This window comes from Oncorhynchus mykiss, chromosome 11 (genome assembly GCF_013265735.2).
Source record: "Oncorhynchus mykiss isolate Arlee chromosome 11, USDA_OmykA_1.1, whole genome shotgun sequence".
NCBI classification, from domain to species: domain Eukaryota; kingdom Metazoa; phylum Chordata; class Actinopteri; order Salmoniformes; family Salmonidae; genus Oncorhynchus; species Oncorhynchus mykiss.
In genome coordinates, this window is record NC_048575.1 from 26,104,577 (window position 1) to 26,131,548 (window position 26,972).

General features: G+C 41.8%; 1 protein-coding gene across 4 annotated transcripts in view; it reads left to right on the forward strand.

Annotated features, from left to right (window-relative positions):
• The window catches only part of LOC110535542 (partitioning defective 3 homolog), a 542,091-nt gene that overhangs the window by 245,732 nt on the left and 269,387 nt on the right, over positions 1 to 26,972 (forward strand). For all 4 annotated transcript variants that reach the window (XM_036935238.1, XM_036935240.1, XM_036935237.1 and 1 more), the window contains exons 8-11: positions 9,140 to 9,265; positions 14,026 to 14,510; positions 24,659 to 24,798; positions 25,870 to 25,998. In XM_036935238.1, coding sequence (XP_036791133.1) covers positions 9,140 to 9,265; positions 14,026 to 14,510; positions 24,659 to 24,798; positions 25,870 to 25,998 — 880 coding nt within the window. The remainder of the gene's footprint in view (positions 1 to 9,139; positions 9,266 to 14,025; positions 14,511 to 24,658; positions 24,799 to 25,869; positions 25,999 to 26,972) is intronic.

A 26,972-nucleotide genomic window follows, 5' to 3' on the forward strand; every position in this document is an offset into this window, starting at 1 on the left:
CAGCTCTGTCGCTCACGGCTGTCATTGTGAGTGACTGATGTCTCTTGGCCTCTTTTTAAAAATCTTTCTTCTTCCTTTTGTGTTTTCAATTTCTGAAACACTTGTCCCTTACCAATGTGAGTGCTATTTTACAGCTCCAAGGAGACAATGAACATAGAAAAGGAAAGGATGAAAGTGGAAAGCGGTTTGTTCTTGACTGGAGGCTGTATAGTCTGTGTTCTACACCTTCCTTTTATTCTGAGTTCTATGTTACGAGTTCTATCCACGGGCCACAATGGACTTCAGACGTCCTCTGGTTTGAAGGTGACTTTTTGGGGGAGAAATAAATCCTTCTAGCGACTATGTCTATTTTGGCGTTTGACCCTCCTCGGTGAAGAATAGTGATGACAAGAGCATGATGCTGAATATATCAGAGTTTATAGTTATTCACAATCAGCAGGAACTGGCCAATACAATCACAACTAAAAGTGAATGCATAACATGGGTCCTTCATGTACACCAATGGATTGGCACAGTGCACACCCCCAAAGTCACGGTAACATAAACATATGTCCCAAATGGCCAGTACGGCTAAAAGTAGTGCACTATATAGGGTATAGGGTGCCATTTGGGACACCATCACACAGTGGAAGAAACACAAAGGAAAGAGGTGAAAATACTGATGAAAGAAATGATATGGGATATCATGTGGGACTCTGTCATTGAAGGTTGCTGTTGTCATTTCATTAAGATAACTCACTCAGGACTTTGATTCTATTGCCGTTCCTGAGAAACTAGCATGATGTTGTTGAACTAGAAATAGGCTTGACCTTTGAGAATAGAGCATCGGATTCTTACAGTATACTGCCTTAGCTTTGGCTCAGAAAAGAAAGAGTGAAAGATGAAATATCGATATTAGATATTTTAAATATAATAAACAATATGATTGAATGACTATAAACGTCAATGTTTTTGATATTGGATAAAGCCTCCTGACAAACTAGCTTAAACTGTTTGTTTTCTGCTTCAAAGTGGTCCTTTGATTTTGGCCTTTAGAAATGGCCACTGTCTATCACTGTTGCAACATATTATTCCGTATGGTCCCATGCATACTGTTTCCTCATCAGCTCCTTCAATTATGTCCCAAACTAGATAATGTGACAGAGACTGGTTAGTCAGATGATGTTAATGGACTGCTCAGCTCTTCCTCCAGGACATCAGGCGTGAGCTGCCGAGGGCTGTCTCATTACCGTCCAGACGAGCAGGGTCAGACTTCCGGCCCAGACGGAACACTCAAAGTGTCTGCTGTCCCAGCGCTGCTAGCACAGCAGCCACTGGTTCTTTGCAGCTGCAGGGGAGAGAGGGACTTGGATAGGGGAGAGACACACACTCTCTCTCTCTCTCTCTCTCTCTCTCTCTCTCTCTCTCTCTCTCCCTCTCTCTCGCGCAGATGCGCCACCGCCACCATTTCAATAATGAGATCTCCTTCTGTGACCACTGTGAACTGTAAACAAGACGCAGACATAATTGCGCTGCGTAAATGGATCCTGATTGCATTATTATTCAATTAAAGTCAGTAGATGGGAACAGGTGGTCTCTGTCGCTCAGTCTCCTCTGCTCAACTCCTCAACTCTCTCCCAATCAACAGGCAAAGTGTCTGCGTTAGGAGCAGATGAAAGGAGGGACTCTCTAACAGACTTGCCTGTAGAGTTGTACAATTCTGATAACTTTTCCCAGATTTTCCAGAAATCGTGGCTGAAATATTCCTGTAGGGAATAATCAGGACGTCTGGGAATTACTGAAAGTAAATGTACTGGTGGAAGACTCAATACATCCTAAATAATGCCTACTAGTTTGAAAGGAGTGAGTGATGAGCATCTTAGCAAATGTCCAGTAGCACATGAGACAGACAAAATGTGAAAGTGTGCTAATGCATTTATCATTAAGAATGAGGGCACCTTTATTAATGGTGATCAAATCACTAAAAAGCCCAATTGTATGCCCAATCATGAGACACTGTACTGAATACAGATGACTAATCAGCATCAGCTCCATCTGGGTTCATTATAAAGCCCTTGAACTCCAGTAAAACACTGATCTAAGATCAGTTGCTACACTAGATAGGCTGCATCTCAAATGCTTCCCTATGGGCCCTGGTTAAAAGTAGTCCATTATAAAGGTGCCTTTTTGGATGCATCCATTGTCTTGCTTCCACACCACCTAGCTAGTCTATAATGACTCTATGGTCCTCTCCCCACCACTCTATCAGCCAATTTATGAAGCCTCAGCCTGCTTAGTCTGCTCGTCGGCGGTGTGAGTGGACAAAGGCCTTTTGTACCACATAATTCTGACTTAGTAATGTGCCATTTACCCCCATTGAGGAGAGAGATGAGTTTGTGGTGGTGAGTGAGCATGCCCATGTTATACAGCCAATTAAACTAATGAACTGAGGCGGCTGGTGGCCGCAGCGTGCCCCTTTCGGCTGAAACGCTAAACAGCTCCGTGAATTTAGCCTCGCTCGCCTGGAAGATAATTACTTCTTTTTTTTCTTTGCGATTTACCGGGTTGTTGTTTCTGTTCACGTATCTAATAAAGTACTGAGAAAATAGTATGTTTTTCACCTCCTGCTGTCCCTGTCTACTTATGTAACCCCCCCCCCCCCCCTCTTTCCCTATCAGAAATCCCATCCAAAATGTCAATCAGAAATAAATCCCACTTAATATTCCATCTCTTTTCACTCCCTAAAGAAGTTTTTTACCTTACTTGAGTCTCAGGAGCCTTATGGTCTTAAGACTTCCCATCAGAAGTGGCAACAACAGTCTGAGTGCAGACAGTACACCTGCAGCTTCTCCTGGTCCTTTGAAACAGGAGTTATGGTTTTGCTGTCTGTGCGTCTACCAGATCTCTTTACACGTCTGTGGTAGCCCGGTGATCTGGAGGGCGAGAGAGAGTTAAAACCCCAAGCTGCTTTCTGATGTATTTATTTACTGCATCAGGGTTTGAAGGTAAAGGTTGTGGAGCTTGGAGGGGATTGCTGAGATGGCTGTGTGTGTGTGTGTGTGTGTGTGTGTGTGTGTGTGTGTGTGTGTGTGTGTGTGTGTGTGTGTGTGTGTGTGTGTGTGTGTGTGTGTGTGTGTGTGTGTGTGTGTGTGTGTGTGTGTGTGTGTGTGTGTGTGCGTGCGTGCGCGTGTATTTATAACAATGCTGCCTGCTCACTTTTTAAGCCCTGGCTAAGCGAAGGTAGACGACAGACAGACAGCGGAGCGTCACTGAAGCTATAAGACCTTCACTAGTCTGGAGACCAGGATTAGCACTTAGATGTCCTTCCCAGGGAGAAGGGAAGGGGACAGCTCAATATTACACACCACCGCATTTCTGGGAAGAGAGAACATAGTATATGTCAACCTGCCACATCCTGGCTAAAGTTTTGTGATTTAGTTTTGGTGTCACTAATCTCATCTGATTTATGATATTGATTTGGAGATACTGATATTGATTTGGAGATTATGAATATCCCTTGACAAAGTTACTATGCAGTGGTTCTACAGTAATAGTTACTATTCAGTGTTTCTACAGTAATAGTTACTATTCAGTGTTTCTACAGTAATAGGTACTATTCAGTGTTTCTACAGTCAGTGGTTCTACAGTAATAGTTACTATTCAGTGTTTCTACAGTAATAGTTACTATTCAGTGTTTCTACAGTAATAGGTACTATTCAGTGTTTCTACAGTAAGTGGTTCTACAGTAATAGTTACTATTCAGTGTTTCTACAGTAATAGGTACTATTCAGTGTTTCTACAGTCAGTGGTTCTACAGTAATAGTTACTATTCAGTGTTTCTACAGTAATAGGTACTATTCAGTGTTTCTACAGTCAGTGGTTCTACAGTAATAGTTACTATTCAGTGTTTCTACAGTAATAGTTACTATTCAGTGTTTCTACAGTAATAGGTACTATTCAGTGTTTCTACAGTAATAGGTACTATTCAGTGTTTCTACAGTAATAGGTAATATTCAGTGTTTCTACAGTAAGTGGTTCTACAGTAATAGTTACTATTCAGTGTTTCTACAGTAATAGATAATATTCAGTGTTTCTACAGTAATATATACTAGTCAGTGTTTCTACAGTAATTGTTACTATGCAGTGGTTCTACAGTAATAGTTACTATTCAGTGTTTGTACAGTAATAGGTACTATGCAGTGTTTCTACAGTAATATGTACTACTCAGTGTTTCTCCGGTAATAGTTACTAGTCAGTTTTTCTACAGTAATATATCCTATGCCGTGTTTCTACAGTAATATTTAATATTCAGTGTTTCTACAGTAATATTAACAATTCTCTACACCCACAATAAAATCTGCTAAACACGTGTGTGACCAATAAAATTTAATTTAAACTAATTTAATAGTTACTAGTCAGTGGTTCAACAGTTATAGTTACTAGTCAGTGGTTCTACAGTAATAGTTACTAGTCAGTGTTTCTACAGTAATAGTTACTATTCCGTGTGTCTACAGTAATATTTAGCAATTCGCTACACCTGCAATAAAATCTGCTAAACACGCATATGTGACCAATAAAACTTAATTTAATTTAATAGTTACTATTCAGTGTTTCTACAGTAATATATACTAGTCAGTGTTTCTACAGTAATAGTTACTAGTCAGTGGTTCTACAGTAATAGCTATTAGTCCGTGTTTCTACAGTAACAGTTACTATTGTGTTTCTACAGTAATATTTAGCAATTCGCTACACACGCAATAACATCTGCTAAACATGTGTATGTGAGCAATAAAATTTAATAAAATTTAATTTAATAGTTATTATTCAGTGTTTCTACAGTAATAGTTTCTTGTCAGTGTTTCTATTGTAATATTTACTAGTCAGTGGTTCTACAGTAATAGTTACTAGTCTGTTTTTACAGTAATAGTTACTAGTCTGTTTTTACAGTAATAGTTACTAGTCAGTGTTTCTACAGTAATAGTTACTAGTCAGTGGTTCTACAGTAATAGTTACTAGTTGGTGGTTATAATAGTTACTAGTCAGTGGTTCTAACGTACTAGTTACTAGTCGGTGGTTATAATAGTTACTAGTCAGTGGTTCTACAGTAATAGTTACTAGTCGGTGGTTATAATAGTTACTAGTCAGTGGTTCTAACGTACTAGTTACTAGTCGGTGGTTATAATAGTTACTAGTCAGTGGTTCTACAGTAATAGTTACTAGTCTGTTTTTACAGTAATAGTTACTAGTCTGTTTTTACAGTAATAGTTACTAGTCAGTGTTTCTACAGTAATAGTTACTAGTCAGTGGTTCTACAGTAATAGTTACTAGTCGGTGGTTCTAATAGTTACTAGTCAGTGGTTCTAACGTACTAGTTACTAGTCGGTGGTTATAATAGTTACTAGTCAGTGGTTCTACAGTAATAGTTACTAGTCTGTTTTTACAGTAATAGTTACTAGTCTGTTTTTACAGTAATAGTTACTAGTCAGTGTTTCTACAGTAATAGTTACTAGTCAGTGGTTCTACAGTAATAGTTACTAGTCGGTGGTTATAATAGTTACTAGTCAGTGGTTCTAACGTACTAGTTACTAGTCGGTGGTTATAATAGTTACTAGTCAGTGGTTCTACAGTAATAGTTACTAGTCGGTGGTTATAATAGTTACTAGTCAGTGGTTCTACAGTAATAGTTACTAGTCGGTGGTTGTAATAGTTACTAGTCAGTGGTTCTACAGTAATAGTTACTAGTCGGTGGTTATAATAGTTACTAGTCAGTGGTTCTAACGTACTAGTTACTAGTCGGTTGTTATAATAGTTACTAGTCAGTGGTTATAATAGTTACTAGTCAGTGGTTCTACAGTAATAGTTACTAGTCGGTGGTTATAATAGTTACTAGTCGGTGGTTATAATAGTTACTAGTCAGTGGTTATAATAGTTACTAGTCAGTGGTTATAATAGTTACTAGTCAGTGGTTATAATAGTTACTAGTCAGTGGTTCTACAGTAATAGTTACTAGTCGGTGGTTATAATAGTTACTAGTCAGTGGTTCTAACGTACTAGTTACTAGTCGGTGGTTATAATAGTTACTAGTCAGTGGTTCTACAGTAATAGTTACTAGTCGGTGGTTATAATAGTTACTAGTCAGTGGTTCTACAGTAATAGTTACTAGTCGGTGGTTATAATAGTTACTAGTCAGTGGTTATAATAGTTACTAGTCAGTGGTTCTACAGTAATATTTACTAGTCGGTGGTTATAATAGTTACTAGTCGGTGGTTATAATAGTTACTAGTCAGTGGTTATAATAGTTACTAGTCAGTGGTTATAATAGTTACTAGTCAGTGGTTCTACAGTAATAGTTACTAGTCGGTGGTTATAATAGTTACTAGTCAGTGGTTCTACAGTAATAGTTACTAGTCAGTGGTTATAATAGTTACTAGTCAGTGGTTATAATAGTTACTAGTCAGTGGTTTTACAGTAATAGTTACTAGTCGGTGGTTATAATAGTTACTAGTCAGTGGTTCTACAGTAATAGTTACTAGTCGGTGGTTATAATAGTTACTAGTCAGTGGTTATAATAGTTACTAGTCAGTGGTTCTACAGTAATAGTTACTAGTCAGTGGTTCTACAGTAATAGTTACTAGTCGGTGGTTATAATAGTTACTAGTCAGTGGTTATAATAGTTACTAGTCAGTGGTTCTACAGTAATAGTTACTAGTCGGTGGTTATAATAGTTACTAGTCGGTGGTTCTACAATCCTGCGCTGCTTTAGCTAAGTTTTCATGTCATCGGGTAACGGGTTCAGATTAAACACATGAATAAAGGAAAAAATACCTCATTGGCTGCTTATTACAGAAGGGAGGAAATCAAACTTCACACTTATTATTCCTGGCGTGAATTCACACTTCATCCTAACATACACCCTTCAACCTTTATGAACTACACCCGATGACATGAAAACTTAGCTAACGCAGGATTGCCTTCCCTCCAAAAGTGTGTTGCTACAATAAGGATCCCCGTTACAACAGTATTAGCTACGTAGTTCCGCTTGTATTATCATTTCCACCGCACAGCGGACACGTAAACAATTCAGACGAAAGACAACGACTTAACCTGTAAGTCTAACTGTCAGTTACATTCGTTACCTGTCAGTGGTTCTACACTAATAGTTTCTAGTCAGTGGTTCTAATAGTAACTAGTCAGTGGTTCTACAGTATTAGTTACTTATCAGTGGTTCTACAGTATTTTAAAAAAAAATTGTTTTATTTTATTTCACCTTTATTTAACCAGGTAGGCTAGTTGAGAACAAGTTCTCATTTGCAACTGCGACCTGGCCAAGATAAAGCATAGCAGTGTGAACAGACAACACAGAGTTACACATGGAGTAAACAATTAACAAGTCAATAACACAGTAGAAAAAAAGAGAGTCTATATACATTGTGTGCAAAAGGCATGAGAAGGTAGGCGAATAATTACAATTTTGCAGATTAACACTGGAGTGATAAATGATCAGATGGTCATGTACAGGTAGAGGTATTGGTGTGCAAAAGAGCAGAAAAGTAAATAAATATAAACAGTATGGGGATGAGGTAGGTAAAATTGGGTGGGCTATTTACCGATAGACTATGTACAGCTGCAGTGATCGGTTAGCTGCTCAGATAGCAGATGTTTGAAGTTGGTGAGGGAGATAAAAGTCTCCAACTTCAGCGATTTTTGCTATTCGTTCCAGTCACAGGCAGCAGAGAACTGGAACGAAAGGCGGCCAAATGAGGTGTTGGCTTTAGGGATGATCAGTGAGATACACCTGCTGGAGCGTGTGCTACGGGTGGGTGTTGCCATCGTGACCAGTGAACTGAGATAAGGTGGAGCTTTACCTAGCATGGACTTGTAGATGACCTGGAGCCAGTGGGTCTGGCGACGAATATGTAGCGAGGGCCAGCTGACTAGAGCATACAGGTCGCAATGGTGGGTGGTATAAGGTGCTTTAGTAACAAAACGGATGGCTCTGTGATAAACTGCATCCAGTTTGCTGAGTAGAGTATTGTAAGCTATTTTGTAGATGACATCGCCGAATCTAGGATCGGTAGGATAGTCAGTTTTACTAGGGTAAGTTTGGCGGCATGAGTGAAGGAGGCTTTGTTGCGGAATAGAAAGCCGATTCTAGATTTGATTTTAGATTGGAGATGTTTGATATGAGTCTGGAAGGAGAGTTTACAGTCTAGCCAGACACCTAGGTACTTATAGATGTCCACATATTCTAGGTCGGAACCATCCAGGGTGGTGATGCTAGTCGGGCGTGCGGGTGCAGGCAGCGAACGGTTGAAAAGCATGCATTTGGTTTTACTAGCGTTTAAGAGCAGTTGGAGGCCACGGAAGGAGTGTTGAATGGCATTGAAGCTCGTTTGGAGGTTAGATAGCACAGTGTCCAAGGTTAATAGTTACTAGTCAGTGGTTCTAATAGTAACTAGTCAGTGGTTCTACAGTATTAGTTACCTATCAGTGGTTCTACAGTAATAGTTACTAGTCAGTTGTTCTACAGTATTCGTTACCTGTCAGTGGTTCTACAGTAATAGTTACTAGTCAGTGGTTCTAATAGTAACTAGTCAGTGGTTCTACAGTATTAGTTACCTATCAGTGGTTCTACAGTAATGGCATGTTCTATGCATGTCTTCACAACCCGTCTTTTTACATTCCATTACTTAGGGGCGGCAGGGTAGCCTAATGGTTAGAGCGTTGGACTAGTAACCGGGAGGTTGCAAGTTCAAACCCCTGAGCTGACAAGGTGAAAATCTGTCGTTCTGCCCTTGAACAGGCAGTTAATCCCACTGTTCCTAGGCCGTCATTGAAAATAAGAATTTGTTCTTAACTGATTTGCCTAGTTAAATAAAGGTAAAATAAATAAATATCGCTGTCTCTTTTGACTTTTCTTTACATGACAATCTTTCTAATGAATTCCCTAATCTCAATTAAATGGATGCAGAGGACAATTCCTAGTTGTGTGGGTTAAATGAATAAGAATTGTTGCGTGAAAAGTCTTGCGCCTGGTGTGTGTGAAGTGTGTGTACTGTAATGTGTGGTTTGACCTGGTCTGTAGAGTGTGTTATATGTGTGTGTGGAGTAAGTTCAAAGTCTGTAAGGTGTGTGTGTAACGTGTGTACCATTGTTCCAGGACCCTTGGGTTGTTAGTGAAGCGTCTGGAGCGCGGCGGCAAGGCGGAGCAGGAAGGTCTGTTCCAGGAGAACGACTGTGTCGTCAAGATTAATAACGGGGATCTGAGGAACATCCGATTTGAACAGTAAGCCCCCCCCCCCCCCCCCCCGACTTCGCCTCTGTCTTGACCTTAGGTTTAAGAAAGTGATCTTTCATAAGCTTTTTACTCTCTGCCTCTGTCTCTTCCTTTCTCTCTCCAAAATGTACAGTAATACATTGTATTTAAGCATTATGAGTCAGATACAGACTATTTGAAATGTGAGAGTTGTGCCCTCAGTGATTCTCCATAAAGTCCTTATGGTGACCTATAGTTATTGATAAGAGCCTCTACCCCTCTGACCTTACCAACCTTAATACAGTGGGGCAAAAAAGTATTTAGTCAGCCACCAATTGTGCAAGTTCTCCCACTTAAAAAGATGAGAGAGGCCTGTAATTTTTATCATAGGTACACTTCAACTATGACAGACAATATGAGAAAAAAAATCCAGAAACTCACATTGTAGGATTTTTAATGAATTTATTAGCAAATTATGGTGGAAAATAAGTATTTGGTCACCTACAAACAAGCAAGATTTCTGTCTCTCACAGACCTGTAACTTCTTCTTTAAGAGGCTCCTCTGTCCTCCATTCGTTACCTGTACCAAATTCAAGCTACAGAATTGAACTACAGAACTACAGAATTGTAAATATTTAACATTCTTGAAAATACATATGCAATATGTCAAAATAAAGCTTAACCTGTTGCGAGGAGCAATCCCGTATCCGGGAGCGTAATTGTAGCCTCAAGCTCATTACCATAACGCAACGTTAACTATTCATGAAAATCACAAATGAAATGAAATAAATATATTAGCTCACAAGCTTAGCCTTTTGTTAACAACACTGTCATCTCAGATTTTCAAAAAATGCTTTTCAACCATAGCTACACAAGCATTTGTGTAAGAGTATTGATAGCTAGCATAGCATTAAGCCTAACATTTTCACAAAAACAAGAAAAGCATTCAAATAAAATAATTTACCTTTGAAGAACTTCGGATGTTTTCAATGAGGAGACTCTCAGTTAGATAGCAAATGTTCAGTTTTTCCAAAAAGATTATTTGTGTAGGAGAAATCGCTCAGTTTTGTTCATCACGTTTGGCTGAGAAAAAACCCTGAAAATTCAGTCATTACAACGCAAACTTTTTTCCAAATTAACTCCATAATATCGACAGAAACATGGCAAACGTTATTTAGAATCAATCCTCAAGGTGTTTTTCACATATCTATTCGATGATAAGTCACTCGTGGCAGTTTGGTTTCTCCTCTGTTCAAAATGGAAAAATGCGCGCACCTGGAGATTATGCAATAGTTTCGACGGAGGACACCGAGCGGACACCTGGTAAATGTAGTCTCTTATGGTCAATTTTCCAATGATATGCCTACAAATACGTCACAATGCTGCAAACACCGTGGGGAAACGACAGAAAGTGTAGGCTCTCTCCTTGCGCATTCACAGCCATATAAGGAGACATTGGAACACAGCGCCTCAAATCTGGCTCACTTCCTGTATGACATTTAATCTTGGTTTCGCCTGTAGCATTAGTTCTGTGGCACTCACAGACAATATCTTTGCAGTTTTGGAAACGTCAGAGTGTTTTCTTTCCAAAGCTGTCAATTATATGCATAGTCGAGCATATTTTCGTGACAAAATATCTTGTTTAAAACGGGAACGTTTTTTATCAAGAAATGAAATACTGCCCCCAGAGGTTCAAGAGGTTAACTTCTTGTTTATCCAGCCACGGAGTCAGATTTCAAAAAGGCTTTATGGTGAAAGCAAACCATGCAATTATCTGAGGACCGCACCCATCAAACAAACACAGACAATCATATTTCATCCCGCCAGGCACGACACAAAACTCAGAAATAACGATATAATTCATGCCTTACCTTTGAAGAGATTCTTCTGTTGGCACTCCAATATGTCCCATAAACATCACAAATGGTCCTTTTGTTCGATTAATTCTGTCGTTATATCTCCAAAATGTCAATTCATTTGGTGCATTTGATCCAGAAAAACACTGGTTCCAACTCGCGCAACATGACTACAAAATATGTAATAAGTTACCTGTAATCTTTGTCCAAACATTTCAAACAACTTTCCTAATACACCTTTAGGTATTTTTTTACGTAAATAAGCGATAAAATTTAAGACGGGATAAACTGTGTTCAATAGCGAAATAAAACAAAGTGGAGCGAGCTTTCAGGTCCCCCGCCCCAACCACAACAGTACACTAGACTTGACCCTCGTGCTGAACAACCCTACTTCTTCATTACACAAAGAAAAAACATCAACCAATTTCTAAAGACTGCTGACATTCAGTGGAAGCGATAGGAACTGCAAGCAAGTGCCTTAGAAATATAGATCCACATAGAAAGCCCTTTTGAAAACGCTGTCACCTCAAACCATCCTGGATGGTTTGTCCTCTGGGTTTCGCCTGCCAAATAATGTTATGTTATACTCAGACATCATTCAAACAGTTTTAGAAACTTCAGAGTGTTTTCTATCCAAATCTACTAATAATATGCATACCCTAGCCTCTGGGCCTGAGTAGCAGGCAGTTTACTTTGGGCACGCTTTTCATCCGGACGTGAAAATACCGCCCCCTAACCTAGAGAGGTTAATATACCTTAGCGCCTGAGCCTCACCTTCCTCTGTTCTATTGATTTATTGCTACTTTTCATTTCCTAAAGTGGATTGAAGATACAAGGCCATCACAACATGGAGCTAGGAGGGGACACACACACTAACACAGCTTTAGAGTCATATTGGTTCTGTCTTTTCCAGAGATGAGAAATATATTGCATTTTGTCCAGACCCTGACCCAAAGCAAGCATGTGGAAGGAGGTTGCCCTGACTGATATCCTGCCCATTAGGAAGAGCTCCTGCCTGGTTTAGTGCTGGCTAGGATGGAGCTTTCAGGATTCACGGTTAGCTGTCTTAGGGTGAGGCCCGATGGGGTGTCTGTTGATGTGGTAGGGTCTACCTGGCTATAGGCTATACAGAGAGTACATGTGGAGGGGACACTACGTGTACGTTGTGTTAACTAATACACTGGTCATCAAACATAAGGTACCTTCGTGGCCTAGTTCAGTTTGCTTGTGTTCTGTTAGATTATATCTTTATAACAAAGCATTTTCACATTTTCTAAATACACTTTGTGATCAAGTTTGGCAACAGTTCTTACCTGCCCCAGCCTTCAAAACTCAAAACTGTTGTACTTACTTAGCTAGCTACATTGTTAATTCATTCATCTAGACTTGGCAAGCCACTGAAGTGTTTGGCAATAGTAAATATTGTGCTTGACTTTTCATTGGTAAACATCCACACTACCTCCCTGGCCTCTCTGCCGTGAAAGAGGTGTATGTGTACTTTGCAAACCAAATCCTCAAGGGAGAAATGTTTTGTATCGCTCCACATACACATGGCTCACAGCTCTCACCGGCATTCACAAACGTGACCACACCACAATATGATTCTAGTGGCGAAGTAAATCACTTTTTACAATCTCTCTACTCTCCTTGATTGTGCACTGCACCGTACGGCGATAATTCCAAGTGATATTATAATCTTATTGGATTGTTTTGCATGGATAAATATTTTGAAGCGGTTAATCTAACTAAATGTAATGATGCATTGATGGGGTAATTTATTATTCAATCAGAAAGCTGAGCTGCTGTCTCCTCGTCGTCTGATTACTGGAGTGTCACTGTGCCTCTCATTACCCACCGTAGGCTGCTGCAGTTCACATGATTTGAGGGAGAAATTAACATAAGAATGAAGGACAAAATCCCAAAGAAGTGTCTCGGCACACTCCGCTCCGCACTGAGGTGAAAGAGCTCCAAATGAAGTGCTGTTTATAACGGCGGAAGCGGCTTAGCGATTGTCAATAACTCATTTGGACGGGTTCAATGCGGTATCATGGGCGTGATAATGGAGAGGCTGAGAACGCGAGGGGGGGGGGGATTGTTGGCTATCACATCATCCTCTGCTACGCTACTCACATACACACGCACGCACGCGCACAAACACACTGAAGGCCCTTATCCTCTTATGCCGTGGGACCGATTGGGCTGCTCCAGGCCAGACTATCTATATGCTAAGTGGCGTCTGAGCTCAGGACAAAACAATGCCGCATCAGAGCGAGGGGAAAAAAAGCAGCTTTTCTTATTTGGTTCCAAACTAATACAGGAGTTTGTCCATTCTGTATGAAGTACAAGTCTTTGTTGTGTTTACTGCACGTCGCCCATCATCATCTTCCTTGTTGTTTTATCATTTTACTGTCTAGTGAACAGTGGCTTCACCCATAAACCCTTTCCATACACAAACACACACAATTATTTGATAGATGTTTTGAATGTATAATGTTGACTGGCTGAATCTCATTGTGGTTCAACGTCTCACCCTTCCAATGCTAAAGCTGATCTCATCCTCCTCCTGAGACTATGCTGCCATTTACACAGCGCATACAGTATCTAGCTAATGGAACCTCTGAATTAACCTCTTCTCCAGTGCTTCGCTACTATTAGCCTATGGTTATCCACGTTGACCTGTTGACCTCTCCTCTTCACTTCTGTGTAGCCTCTCTCTCTCTATCAATACGCTGTCATATCACACTGTACATTACCTTTTGTTATTATCAAGCTATAGCTAATGTAATGATTTGTGTGCTGCCTCTTCTTCACTTCTCTTCTTGACCTCTCTCTATCTGTTTTAGCACACTGATAAAAGTGCATTAGCTCATGTTCTTATCATGCCCTCGCTAATGTAATGATGTGTGTTTCGGACTCCTCTCCTCTCTACTCCAGAGCCCAGAACATGTTCAGGCAGGCCATGCGTTCTCCTGTCATTCTGTTCCATGTGGTCCCAGCCTCCATGAAGAGCCAGTATGAGCAGCTCTCCCAGGAGGAGCTTAGCCCCCCATGTCCGAGGGGGGAGAGGGGTAACCGGGGAAGCTTCACCTCCAGCCAGGCCTCGGACCCCCAGGCCCCGCAGCCCGGGGAAAGGGGTAGTCTGGTGGTCCACGGGGGGGTGGGGTTGGACCACAACCCACAGAGGATGTCCTCCAGATCAAGACCACACCCCATTCCCATCCCCAACATCAAACACCAGAACCATGGTCCTCTACCACAGCGTGTACCAGACCAGCGCTTCTCCACCTCGCTACCTCACAGCGGAAGCAACAACGTCTCCTCGGCCCCCTCTCCATCCCTGCAGAGGAAAGTTAGTGCCAACCCTACTGCAGGCTACTTAAAGAAAACCGGCCGGAGACTGAACATCCAGCTGAAGAAAGGTAAACACACGCAGGCATGCAGAATGCACACACAAACACACACACAAACAACCAAACACTATTATTGTGAAACTATACATATTCTTTTTGGGGGTATATTCATAGGGCTTTCAAAGGTCCTTTAATTCACTTCAATAAGAGATGATATCTCTCAAGTGTCCGTTCTTATCCTAGCTACAGTTGAGATGGGTGTTGTGTAACTAATACTGTTAGAGACTTCAAAGTGTTGATATTTCATTGTGAAGGACTGTCTATCCAGCACCGCTCCACTAACTCACGTACAGGCCCAAATCTCATTTGTTCTGCATCACAGCAGCATCTTAGCTGCACACACCACTCTGGGGAGGAGAGCACTAGGGATACACACGCACACACACACGTACACATCTACACGCACACACCTACACGCACACACACACACACACTCCAAGAACCGTTTTGTCCTCCTTTGAGTGTGACAGACTTCAAAAGGTGGATGGTAGAATGAGGTATGCTGAATGCTGCTTACAAACGTCACTTCATATCTCTCTCTCGCTCTCTCCCCGTCTTTCTCTCCCTCTCCTATTTCTCCATGTCACTCTCTCTTTCTTTCTTTGTTTTGGCACGTTGTTCTGCCCTAATGCCGTTATCAGACTTTTCTCAGCATGTTAAAAGAAAAGGGTGAAATTAGCCCTCTCAGTCGGTGCTTGCATTCAATTCTATTAGCATTCACAGTTGGAGAAGCAAGCCGTAAAGATGCAATTAACTACAACAGGCAGGGCACAACTGTGTGAGATATTCACAGGCCTCTGTAGCAGAAAAGCAAACCAGAAAGGTCTATTATGTCCAACACCAACACACACACACACACACACACACACACACACACACACACACACACACACACACTCAGTACAGGCTGTCTGATGAAGCAGATGTTGAGCGTAGAAAGGTTTCACGGGGCATAGAGAAAATGCTTCAGGGAATACTAGCGCACGACGAGGGCAGCAGGAGGCTTAGGCTAAAAGCAGCATGCTCTCTGGGAGCCGCCATCTCATATCGCTGCAATATATGTTCACAGATATCCCCAGCGTAAACAGCGGATTTGAAGGGGTTTTGTACGTGGCAATGCTACGTGTGTTTAATTTCTTGCTTATTACTGTGAGGGTTAGATGATGAATTTGACCTGCTGCTGCACCCTCTACACACACAGGGCCTAGTGAGCACGAACGCACGCACACACACACACAACAAAATGCCCAGTGCCAGGGGTTTGGTTTATTTGTTGGGTTTAGTCCAGAGAAAGCCCAGTGCCAGGAGTTTGGTTTATTTGTTGGGTTTAGTCCAGAGAAAGCCCAGTGCCAGGGGTTTGGTTTATTTGTTGGGTTTAGTCCAGAGAAAGCGCAGTGCCAGGGGTTTGGTTTATTTGTTGGGTTTAGTCCTGAGAAAGCCCAGTGCCAGGAGTTTGTTTTATTTGTTGGGTTTAGTCCAGAGAAAGCCCAGTGCCAGGGGTTTGGTTTATTTGTTGGGTTTAGTCCAGTGAAAGCCCAGTGCCAGGAGTTTGGTTTATTTGTTGGGTTTAGTCCAGTGAAAGCCCAGTGCCAGGAGTTTGGTTTATTTGTTGGGTTTAGTCCAGTGAAAGCCCAGTGCCAGAAGTTTGGTTTATTTGTTGGGTTTAGTCCAGAGAAAGCCCAGTGCCAGGGGTTTGGTTTATTTGTTGGGTTTAGTCCAGAGAAAGCCCAGTGCCAGGAGTTTGGTTTATTTGTTGGGTTTAGTCCAGAGAAAGCCCAGTGCCAGGGGTTTGGTTTATTTGTTGGGTTTAGTCCAGAGAAAGCCCAGTGCCAGGAGTTTGGTTTATTTGTTGGGTTTAGTCCAGAGAAAGCCCAGTGCCAGGAGTTTGGTTTATTTGTTGGGTTTAGTCCAGAGAAAGCCCAGTGCCAGGGGTTTGGTTTATTTGTTGGGTTTAGTCCAGTGAAAGCCCAGTGCCAGGAGTTTGGTTTATTTGTTGGGTTTAGTCCAGAGAAAGCCCAGTGCCAGGAGTTTGGTTTATTTGCACTAGGCAGAACGGTTTGTTTTTTAACTCTAAATGAAACCCATAATTCTTATACAAATGTCAGAATATATTTCTTAGACAATTTAACTGGCTCGAGTGCTGAATTGTCCCACTTGTACGCTTTCATGAACCGTTATGAGACTCATGTGATGACAAATTACACAAGATTATGTACAATCCATACGGAAAAACCACAAGAATTTCATGTGATCTTATGTGACGTTAATGTTAAGTTAAAGTTAAAGTTAATGTGCTAACATGTAACAACATGTAAAAGCAACATGTGATAACATGAAACTACACATTTGAGCAGGTGAAAAAATGATATCGGGAAATATAATCAAGAAATGGTGCCGACAGAGATGGTTGCCTCGCTTCAGGTCCTTAGGAAACTATGCAGTAATTTGTTTTTTTATGTATTATTTCTTACATTGTTAGCACAGAACATTTCAAGTGTTACTACATACAGCCGGGAAGAACTATTGGATATAAAAGTAACTTCAATTTACCAACATTACGACCAGGAATACAACTTTCCAGAAGCGGATACTTTGTTCGGACTTCCACCCTGGACATGGGTTCTTATCCCAGAGGCCGACCCTAAACAACGCGGTCGCCGCAGGAGAGGCAGATGGAGCGGCCTCCTGGTCAGACTTAGAAGACGGGCACCCCATCCACTGCTTCCTAGCATATTACTCACCAAAGTCCAATCTCTAGACAACAAGGTGGACAAAATTAGGGCACGGGTTGCCTTCCAGAGAGACATCAGAGATTGTAACATTCTCTGTTTCACGGAAACATGGCTGACATGTTGTCAGAGTCGGTACAGCCACCCGGTTTCTTCATGCATCACGCTGACAGAAACAAACATCTCTCTGGTAAGAAGAAGGGTGGGGGCGTATTCCCCATAATTAATGACTCATGGTGTAATCATAACAACATACAGGAACTCAAGTCCTTTTGTTCACCTGACCTAGAATTCCTTACAATCAAATTCTGACTGTATTATCTACCAATAGAATTCTCATCGATTATAGTTACAGCCATGTATATCCCCCCCAAGCAGATATCTTGACGGCCCTGGAAGAACTTTACTGGACTCTATGTAAACTGGAAACTATATATCCTGAGGCTGCATTTATTGTAGCAGGGGATTTTAACAAAGCTAATCGGAGAACAAGGCTTCCTAAATTCTATCAGCATATCGAATGCGCTACACGAGCTGGTGCCATTCTGGATCATTGCTACTCTAACTTCCGCGATCCATACAAAGCCCTCCCCCGCCCTCCCTTCGGGAAATCTGACCATGACTTAATTTTGTTGCTCCCAGCCTATAGACAGAAACTAAAACAGGAAACGTGCATGCTCAGGATTGGATTCCACGCTTCAAGATTGCTTCGATCACGTGGACTGGGATATGTTCCGGGTAGCCTCAGACAACTACATTGACATATACGCTAACTCTGTGAGCGAGTTTATTAGCAAGTGCATCGGTGATGTCGTACCCACTGTGACTATTAAAACCTTCCCTAACCAGAAATCGTGGATTGATGGCAGCATTCACGCAAAACTGATCATCTAATCATGGCAAGGCGACTGGAAACATGACCGAATACAAACACTGTAGCTATTCCCTCCGCAAGGCAATCAAACAAGCAAAGCATCAGCATAGAGACAAAGTAGAGTCGCAATTCAACAGCTCAAATACGAGACGTATGTGGCATGGTCTACAGTCATTCACCAATTACAAAAAGAAAAACCAGCCCCGTCGTGGACATCGACGTCTTGCTCCCAGACAAATTAAACAACGGCCTGCTCCCAAAGCCTGTGGGCTCTGATTCACCGTGGCCAACGTGAGTAAAACATTTAAACGTGTTGACCCTTGCAAGGCTGCCGGCCTAGACGGCATCCCTAGCCGCGTCCTCGCAGCATGTGCAGACCAGCTGGCTGGTGTGTTTACGGACATATTCAATCAATCCATATCCTTCTGCTGTCCCCACATGCTTCAAGATGGCCACCATTGTTCCTGTTCCTAAAAAAGCTAAGGTATCTGAACTAAATGACATCTGTCATCATGAAGTGCTTTGAGAGACTAGTCAAGGATCATATCACCTCCACCTTACCTGCCACCCTAGACCCACTACATTTTGCTTACCGTCCCAATAGGTTCACTGACGACGCAATCGCTATCACTCTGCCCTATCCCATCTGGACAAAAATAATACCTATGTAAGAATGCTGTTCATTGACTATAGCTCAGCAGTTAACACCATAGTACCCTCCAAACTCGTCATTAAGCTCGAGACCCTGGGTCTCGACCCGCCCTGTGCAACTGGGTCCAACAGCGCCTCTTCAACCTTAAGAGGCTGAAGAAATTTTGCTTGTCACCTAAAACCCTCACAAACGTCTACAGATGCACAATCGAGAGCATCCTGTCGGGCTGTATCACTGCCTGGTATGGCAACTGCTCCACCCACAACCGCAAGGCTCTCCAGATGGTAGTGCGGTCTGCGCAGCGCATCACGGGGGCAAACTACCTGCCCTCCAGGACACCTACAGCACCCAATGTCACAGGAAGTCCAAAAAGATAATCAAGGACAACAACCACCCGAGCCACTGCCTGTTCACCCCGCTATCATCCAGAAGGCGAGGCCAGTACAGGTGCATCAAAGCTGGGACCGAGAGACTGAAAAACAGCTTCTGTCTCAATGCCATCAGACTGTTAAACAGCCATCACTAACATAGAGTGGCTGCTGCCAACATACAGACTCAAATCTCTGGCCACTTTAATACATTTAATGAAGGTATCACTAGTTACTTAAACTAACGGCACTTTAATAATGTCTACATATCCGACATTACTCATCTCATACTCATCTCATCTCATATGTACAGTTGAAGTCGGAAGTTCACAAACACTTAACATTAAACATTAAAACTGTTTTTTCACCCACCACAAATTTCTTGTTAACAAACTATAGTTTTGGCAAGCATGACAAGTAATCTTTCCAACAATTGTTTACAGACAGATTATTTCGCTTTTAATTCACTGTATCAAAATTCCAATGGGTTAAAAGTTAACATATCCTAAGTTGACTGTGCCTTTAAACAGCTTGGATAATTACAGAAAATTATGTCATGGATTTAGAAGCTTCTGATAGGCTAATTGACATCATCTGAGTCAATTGGAGGTGTACCTGTGGATGTATTTGAAGGCCTACCTTCAAACGCAGTGCCTCTTTGCTTGACATCATGGGAAAATCAAGAAAAATCAGCCAAGACCTCAGAAAAATAATTATAGACCTCCGCAAGTCTGGTTCATCCTTGGGAGCAATTTTCAAATTCCTGAATGTACCACGTTCATCTGTACAAACAATAGTACGCAAGTATGAACACCATGGGACCACACAGCCGTCATACCGCACAGGAAGGAGACGCATTCGGTCTCCTAGAGATGAACATACTTTGGTGTGAAAAATGCAATCGCCAAACAACAGCAAAGGACCTTGTGAAGATGCTGGAGGAAACGGGTACAAAGTTATCTATATCCACAGTAAAATGAGTTCTATATCGACATAACCTGAAAGGCCGCTCAGCAAGGAAGAAGCCAAAGCTCCAAAACCACCATAAAAATCCCAGACTATGGTTTGCAACTTCACATGGCTACAAAGATTGTACTTTTGGAGAAATGTCCTCGTGTCTGATGAAACAAAAATTGAATTATTTGGCCATGATGACCATCGTTATGTTTGGAGGAAAAAGGGGGAGGCTTTCAAGCCAAAGAACACCATCCCAACCGTGAAGCATGGGGGTGGCAGCATCATGTTGTGGGGGTGGCAGCATCATGTTGTGGGGGTGCTTTGTTGCAGGAGGGACTTCACAAAATAGATGGCTTCATGAGAAGGACAATTATGTGGATATATTGAAGCAACATCTCAAGACATCAGTCAGGAAGTTAAAGCTTGGTCACAATGGGTCTTCCAAATGGACAATGACCCCAAGCATACTTCCAAAGTTGTGGCAAAATGACTTAAGGACAACAAAGTCAAGGTATTGGAGTGGCCATCACAAAGCCCTGACCTCAATTCTATAGAACATTTGTGGGCAGAACTGAAAAAGTGTGTGCTAGCAAGGAGGCCTGCAAACCTGACTCAGTTACACCAGATCTGTAAGGAGGAATGAGCCAAAACTCCAACTTATTGTGGGAATCTTGTGGAAGGCTACCCAAAACGTTTGACCCAAGTTAAACAATTTTAAGGCAATGCTACCAAATACTAATTGAGTGTATGTAAACTTCTGACCCACTGGGATTGTAATGAAAGAAGTTAAAAGCTGAAATGAATCATTCTCTCTACTATTATTCTGACATTTCACATTCTTAAAATAAAGTGGTGGTCCTAACTGACCGAAGACAGGGAATTTTTACTAGGATTAAATGTCAGGAGTTGTGAAAAACTGAGTTGAAATGTTTTTGGCTAAGGTGTATGTAAACCTCCGACTTCAACTGTATGTACTGTATTCTATACCATCTCCTGCATCTTGCCTATGCCGCACGGCCATCGCTCATCCATATATTCATGTGTACATATTCTTATACATCCCTTTACATTTGGGTGAATAATTTAGTTGATGTGAATTTGTTAGATTACTTGTTAGATATTATTGCACAATCATTTCGCTACACTTGCATTAACATCTGCTGACCATGTGTATGTGTCCAATAAAATTTGATGTGAACATGGGGATGCAAAATGTATAAATGTGATACCATGGAACTGCACGTGACAACATTTACATGTCTTTCACTTGTAGAATTGGTAATTATATTTTTAAATGTGAATTTTTTTACAAGTGGTACACTGTTCAGCTAAAATAGTGTAAAAATATTTTATCGATAATACAATGTTTGACATGATCACTTTGTGCTGACTTTTCAAAATTACCCCACCTGGGACTTGAAATCACAATCTCTCACAAGCTGAACTCACAAGCTGATCTTTTCTGCTGTTTCTCCTGAATCACTATGGTAAATATAATCGTTTTTCTTGTGTATTTTTAACAAAGCTGAGATTTACTTTGAAGTCCAAAGTGTAGGAATCCAAGTGAAATCAGTTATTGACACATGATTTTCCACATGTGAATTCATGTTGTTTTTTTCGTAAGGGAACCTATCAAATTCAAAATTAACTGTCTATTTGCAGTATTCAGAGACCATTTCCAAGTTGTCCATTATTTATAAATGTGTGTGTCTTGATTCCTCCATGAGGGGGGGGGGGGGGAGGCAGCAGGAGAGGCAGAGGGAAATGGAGAGAGAGACCCCCCGTCCTTCCTCCATGAGGGGGGGGGGGGCAGCAGGAGAGGCAGAGGGAAAGGGAGAGAGACCCCCCCCCCCTGTCCTTCCTTGCTGGGAAATTAGCAAAAGTATCTTAATCAAATAATGCAGCCTAAAGGACAGACCGACACAGCCCATTAAGACTCATTCTACGTCTCCTCATGTTTGCTACCTAATTGGCTTATCGGATACGGGATTCAGACTTAACCCAATGTGTCCCACCTTATCGCCGGTGTGTTTTGGACTTCTAACCATTGTGAGAGACAAGGGCTGATCCCGAAGGGGCCTGGTCTTTTATACAAAAAATACCTGTTGTGTCCGAATGGTTTCAGCCACAAACTATGAAAAGCTATCTATGAAAAGCTGAGACTCACGTTTTGCTCTATCAGGCTCACAAGCTACACAAGAGCCATTAGACGGTAAGGGATTCTTCTACACAGATCATAGGACGTCCCTGGACATAGTGTCTATAATAGTGTAATAAGCTCGCAGAGTTGCTGTCACAAACTCCACACAGTTGTCACTTACTAGTTGGATATTCATTTCGCAGTGAGCAAGCTATTTCTGTACTTACTGCGTTCAATATACATTTTTTTCTCAGGTTTTTGCTTTGTCAGACCACTTGTTCTATTGTTTGTTTGTTTGTCAATTTCTCCTGAAAATAAAATGGTAACTCACTTAATTGTGAGGCTTAATATAAGTGCTGTATATGCAGATAAAGTCAGATAAATGAAAAGCCCATTTTTGCTGGGATCGCAGGACTGGTAGTGTTAATCCAAAAAGCTTCTATTACGCCCAAATAAAGACGTCAGTATGCTAGTTAATTACAGCCAGTGCTATTAGAGAGAGATGCATTCTGCTAATTGCCTGAATGGAAGCCCTTAACGATGGGATCTTAGAATGTAGAGTTTGATTCGGCTAAGTAGACTGATTGGAGAAATTGAATGGATTGGAATTGCCAGAACAGAAGGGTATAGGATAGTGGTCTTCACAGACCAGCTGATTCAGACTATGCCCTAGGTTCTATAAAGGCAATAGAGAGCCATTTTTGATGCAACCAATTCCACTACTGTACGTACATACTGAGGATCCCAGACAGCAGTAGGGGCAGCTGCTGTATTAGCAGACACTGGTTACTAATGCAGATAGGCACATCCCAGTTAGACTAACTAAGATCCTATCTATCCATTTCGTTTACAGAACTCTATAATATGTAAAGAGCGTTCTTCCTGCTGTATTGGCAGGAAGGAAATAACCTCAATATATTCAATGACTTAACTTTGTTGGCAGCTCTCTGTCAGCAACATTCTCATGTTGTGGTGTGTAGCCCTCTTTGTTCCAAGATCTATATCTTCATTTCTGAATATAGAATACACCCAAAGTTGCTGGGTAGTGTGTTTTCTTGCTGCTTCATCTTAGTGCTAGTGAGGCAAAAACATCACGCATATGCACACACGCATACACACAGTCAGTCCGTCGGTATCAACCAGCGAGACACTGAAGAGAGGAGAAAATAGGTAATGATGAGCGATCAGACAGTGAATGACAGGCCAGTAAAATGAACAATCTCTTCAACAAGAATACTAATCACTCTACTGTCAGGAAGGCTTCAACTAACAACACACCCGCCACTCTGCCGGTTACACATATTAATGGATAACTTGTTTACCAGGGAGGGACACATCTCACTGACTCACTGAGTGGAACCATTCTTCCCCATCTAAAAGTGGAAATGTCATTCATATCCTTACTGGCGTTTGGCAATGCTTTTGGCTGCTTCCTAAATGACATCCTATTCCCTTTATCGTGCACTACTTTTGACCAGGGCCCACTACTTCTGACCAACCCTTTATTGGGCAGACAGTGTAGGGTTGGTCGGTCGATAAGGTCAGTGTTGATATTCCCCTTTTGTAGGCTATTATTGGCTTTCCCTGCCTTCCCCGTCTGGCAATTTATAATATGTGTCCCAAATGGCACCATATTCCCTACATAGTGCACATTTATAGGGCTCTGATCAAAAGTAGTACGCTACATAGGGAATATGGTGCCATTTGGGACACAACTATAGTCATTTAGAACCGTATAAAGGCCATTGTCAGAACTTGGGAGGAAACATCTTTACAGAGCTATGATGTCTGAACCTTTAACATTGTTTTCTAACATTTAGTAATGTTTTCGCTAGCAAACTTTATTTGGTCTGATATGTGGTGTATCAACAGCATCTGATGCTGTGTTATGGGTGGAGGCAGAGGATCCTCTCACCCCATTGCTGACCATTATCTGTGTCTAATGCCTGTGGACACTCCACAGAAAGGGAGAATAAAGACTGCACACAAACCGACAGAAACATTTACTCTGCGTGCTGCTATTCTTGTCTGCAACCAGTTTTAAATTCAAGCATGTCCCATCTGTGGTCCCGCTGTCCTTACACACACATGTATAAAGTACACATTTATCACAAACACCCAATTTTGGTTAATAGATTTGACTTATATTTCGACACTTTGGAGATTTCATGCTTATTTTGTATGTTGAACCACAACCTAAGCTGCACACCCATTCTTTCACCAATAGAAGACCGTGCATGCAAACCAATACATTTGAGATTACTTATTAAGTACTGTAGTTTGACAGGTTTGACATGATGGTCAAAGCCATAAATAAAGTTGTCCTTCCACATTTGGTTCCTGATGCGCTTTTAGAATAGAATATAATTCATTTTATATATTTTTTTTTATTTAACCTTTATTTAACTATGTTTGGTGTATTATGTTCCTCCTGCAGGTCCTGAGGGTCTTGGATTCAGCATCACATCACGTGACGTCCCCATAGGAGGCTCCGCCCCCATCTATGTCAAGAACATCCTGGCTCGGGGTGCTGCTATCCAAGATGGCCGCCTGAAGGCTGGCGACCAGCTGCAAGAGGTGAGAGGCAGAATTAATGAAGTCTCTTTCTTCTGGCTATTTCTTCCTCCTACTTCACCCCTTCCTCTTCATTACCCTTGTCATGCTCCAACCCTTACGTTGTCCTCTTCCTTCCATAGATTTTGAATTTTGTTCTGAGACATCCAATCAACATGGTTTTATGTGATATGGAATAAAACACCTTTAAGCCTTTATGTCCTATGTCATTCATGATTGTTGTGTCTACGCCAATGCCATTACCCGATATGCTGAAGACACAAAGGCTGATTGAATGGGCTTTGCCTTTGAAAAGAGTTTTAACGGGATACTTTGGTATTTTGTCAATGGGGCCCTTTATCTACTTCCCCAGAGTTAAAAAATAAATAAAACAATTTAAAAAAAACATTTTACTAGGCAAGTAAGTTTATAACAAATTCTTATTTTCAATGACTGGATTCGAACCAGGGTGTATGTAGTGACGCCTCTTGCTACATTTTTGTCTCTTCGTGCAGTTTGAAGGAAGTTGCTAACTAGCACAATTGTGAACTAGCGTTATTGCAATGACTGAGTCTATGAATATCTGCTGGAATGCTTCTAGTCATTGCGCTAACACTAGTTAGCATTGGCTTGCGACACTACCTCTAATTTCCTTCATACTGGACACAGAGACATAAAAAGGGTATACACGAGTTAATCTGACTCTGGTGAAGTAGATAGAGCGCCTTGTTGGCAAAATTACAAAGTATCCCTTCAAATCACAGAGTGGAGTACCTGTAGGGCTGTTTACCTTGGGCTCTGAGTGGCTAAACATAGGGAAATGAACGTAATAATCTTGTGTCAACAGTCCAATCAGAATGACATGAAAATCATAGACTATGTAATTGGAAAATGTCCGCTGTTAGAAATACCCCATATTTATAGATGTCAGGCAGTCACAGCTCCTCTATGAAAACAGAGAATGATTATGTGTAGAATGGAATTAGTAATTGTTTCAAGACAGTACCAGGCAGTAGCACATGTAACACAAGTTAGTAACATGTATTATTAATACATCCCCTATATCTACCTGTATTTGTGTGTGTGTGTGTCCAGGTGAATGGGGTAGACCTGAATGGGAGGAGTCAGGAGGAGGTGGTAGCTCTACTCAGGATCACCCCCATGGGAGGAACAGTCAGTCTGCTAGTCCTACGCCAAGAGGACTCCTATCTACCTAGAGAAGTGGTAAGTTAATCAATTGTCAAATTTACTCACATCACCAATCACTTGTCCACACCATCCCAACCCTACTTTTCACACCTCTGATATGGAAGTAGCCCATAGTAATGGAGTCTTCAGCCGTATTAGGGCTATCCACACTCCCATCAACACCAGCTCAATGTTACCCCTTTGTCTGTGACCTTCTGTCTTGGACCTCATCGTCAGTACCATAGGGATCCACATGAACTTGCTCCAGACTTATCCCTCCCACCCCACACACATCCCTCCCACCCCTGGCCAGCAGGCTCCCTTTGTTTTGAGGAAGGGCTTATTTAAGGCAGGTCAGGGGGACGTCTCTGTGTGTTTGTCTGTCTAGTGTTTTATCAGGTAAACAGTATTATCCTGCCTCTCCTCTCCTCCCCTGTCTATCCTCTGACCATGCAGCCATTATAGAGCCCAGTCCCCTTAGGATCACCAGTAGATATGAGATGCGTCCACAATGGCACCTTATTACCCACATAGTGCACTACTTTTCACCAGTACCTATTGGACCATGGTCGAAAGTAGTGCACTATGTAGGGAATAGGGTTCTATTTGGGATGCAAGAGGTTTGGACTGGACTGGCCCTTCCTCCAAGTCACATTAACACAGACCTTCTCCAGGGGTTGGTTTGTCTACCACTCTCCTATCTGACACTGGATACACATTATCTCTCAGACCCACACATGGGATACTATACATACACGCTCACACGCACGCACACACACACACACACACACACACACTTTTATGTAAGCAGTTCTGGGGTGACTTTCCCTGTCTGGCAACAGATGGTGGGGATAGTAAGGATAGTGTCCTGCCCTGCTACACCCTCCATTCAGCAGGTCTGACAGTCTCCCTGTCATCTGAGTGGCCTGGCAGACACAAGGGTTTGGGCTTTAACCCTAACTGTACCCTATAGCACTCAATCTGTCTCTGTGTTTACCCTAACTCTCTCC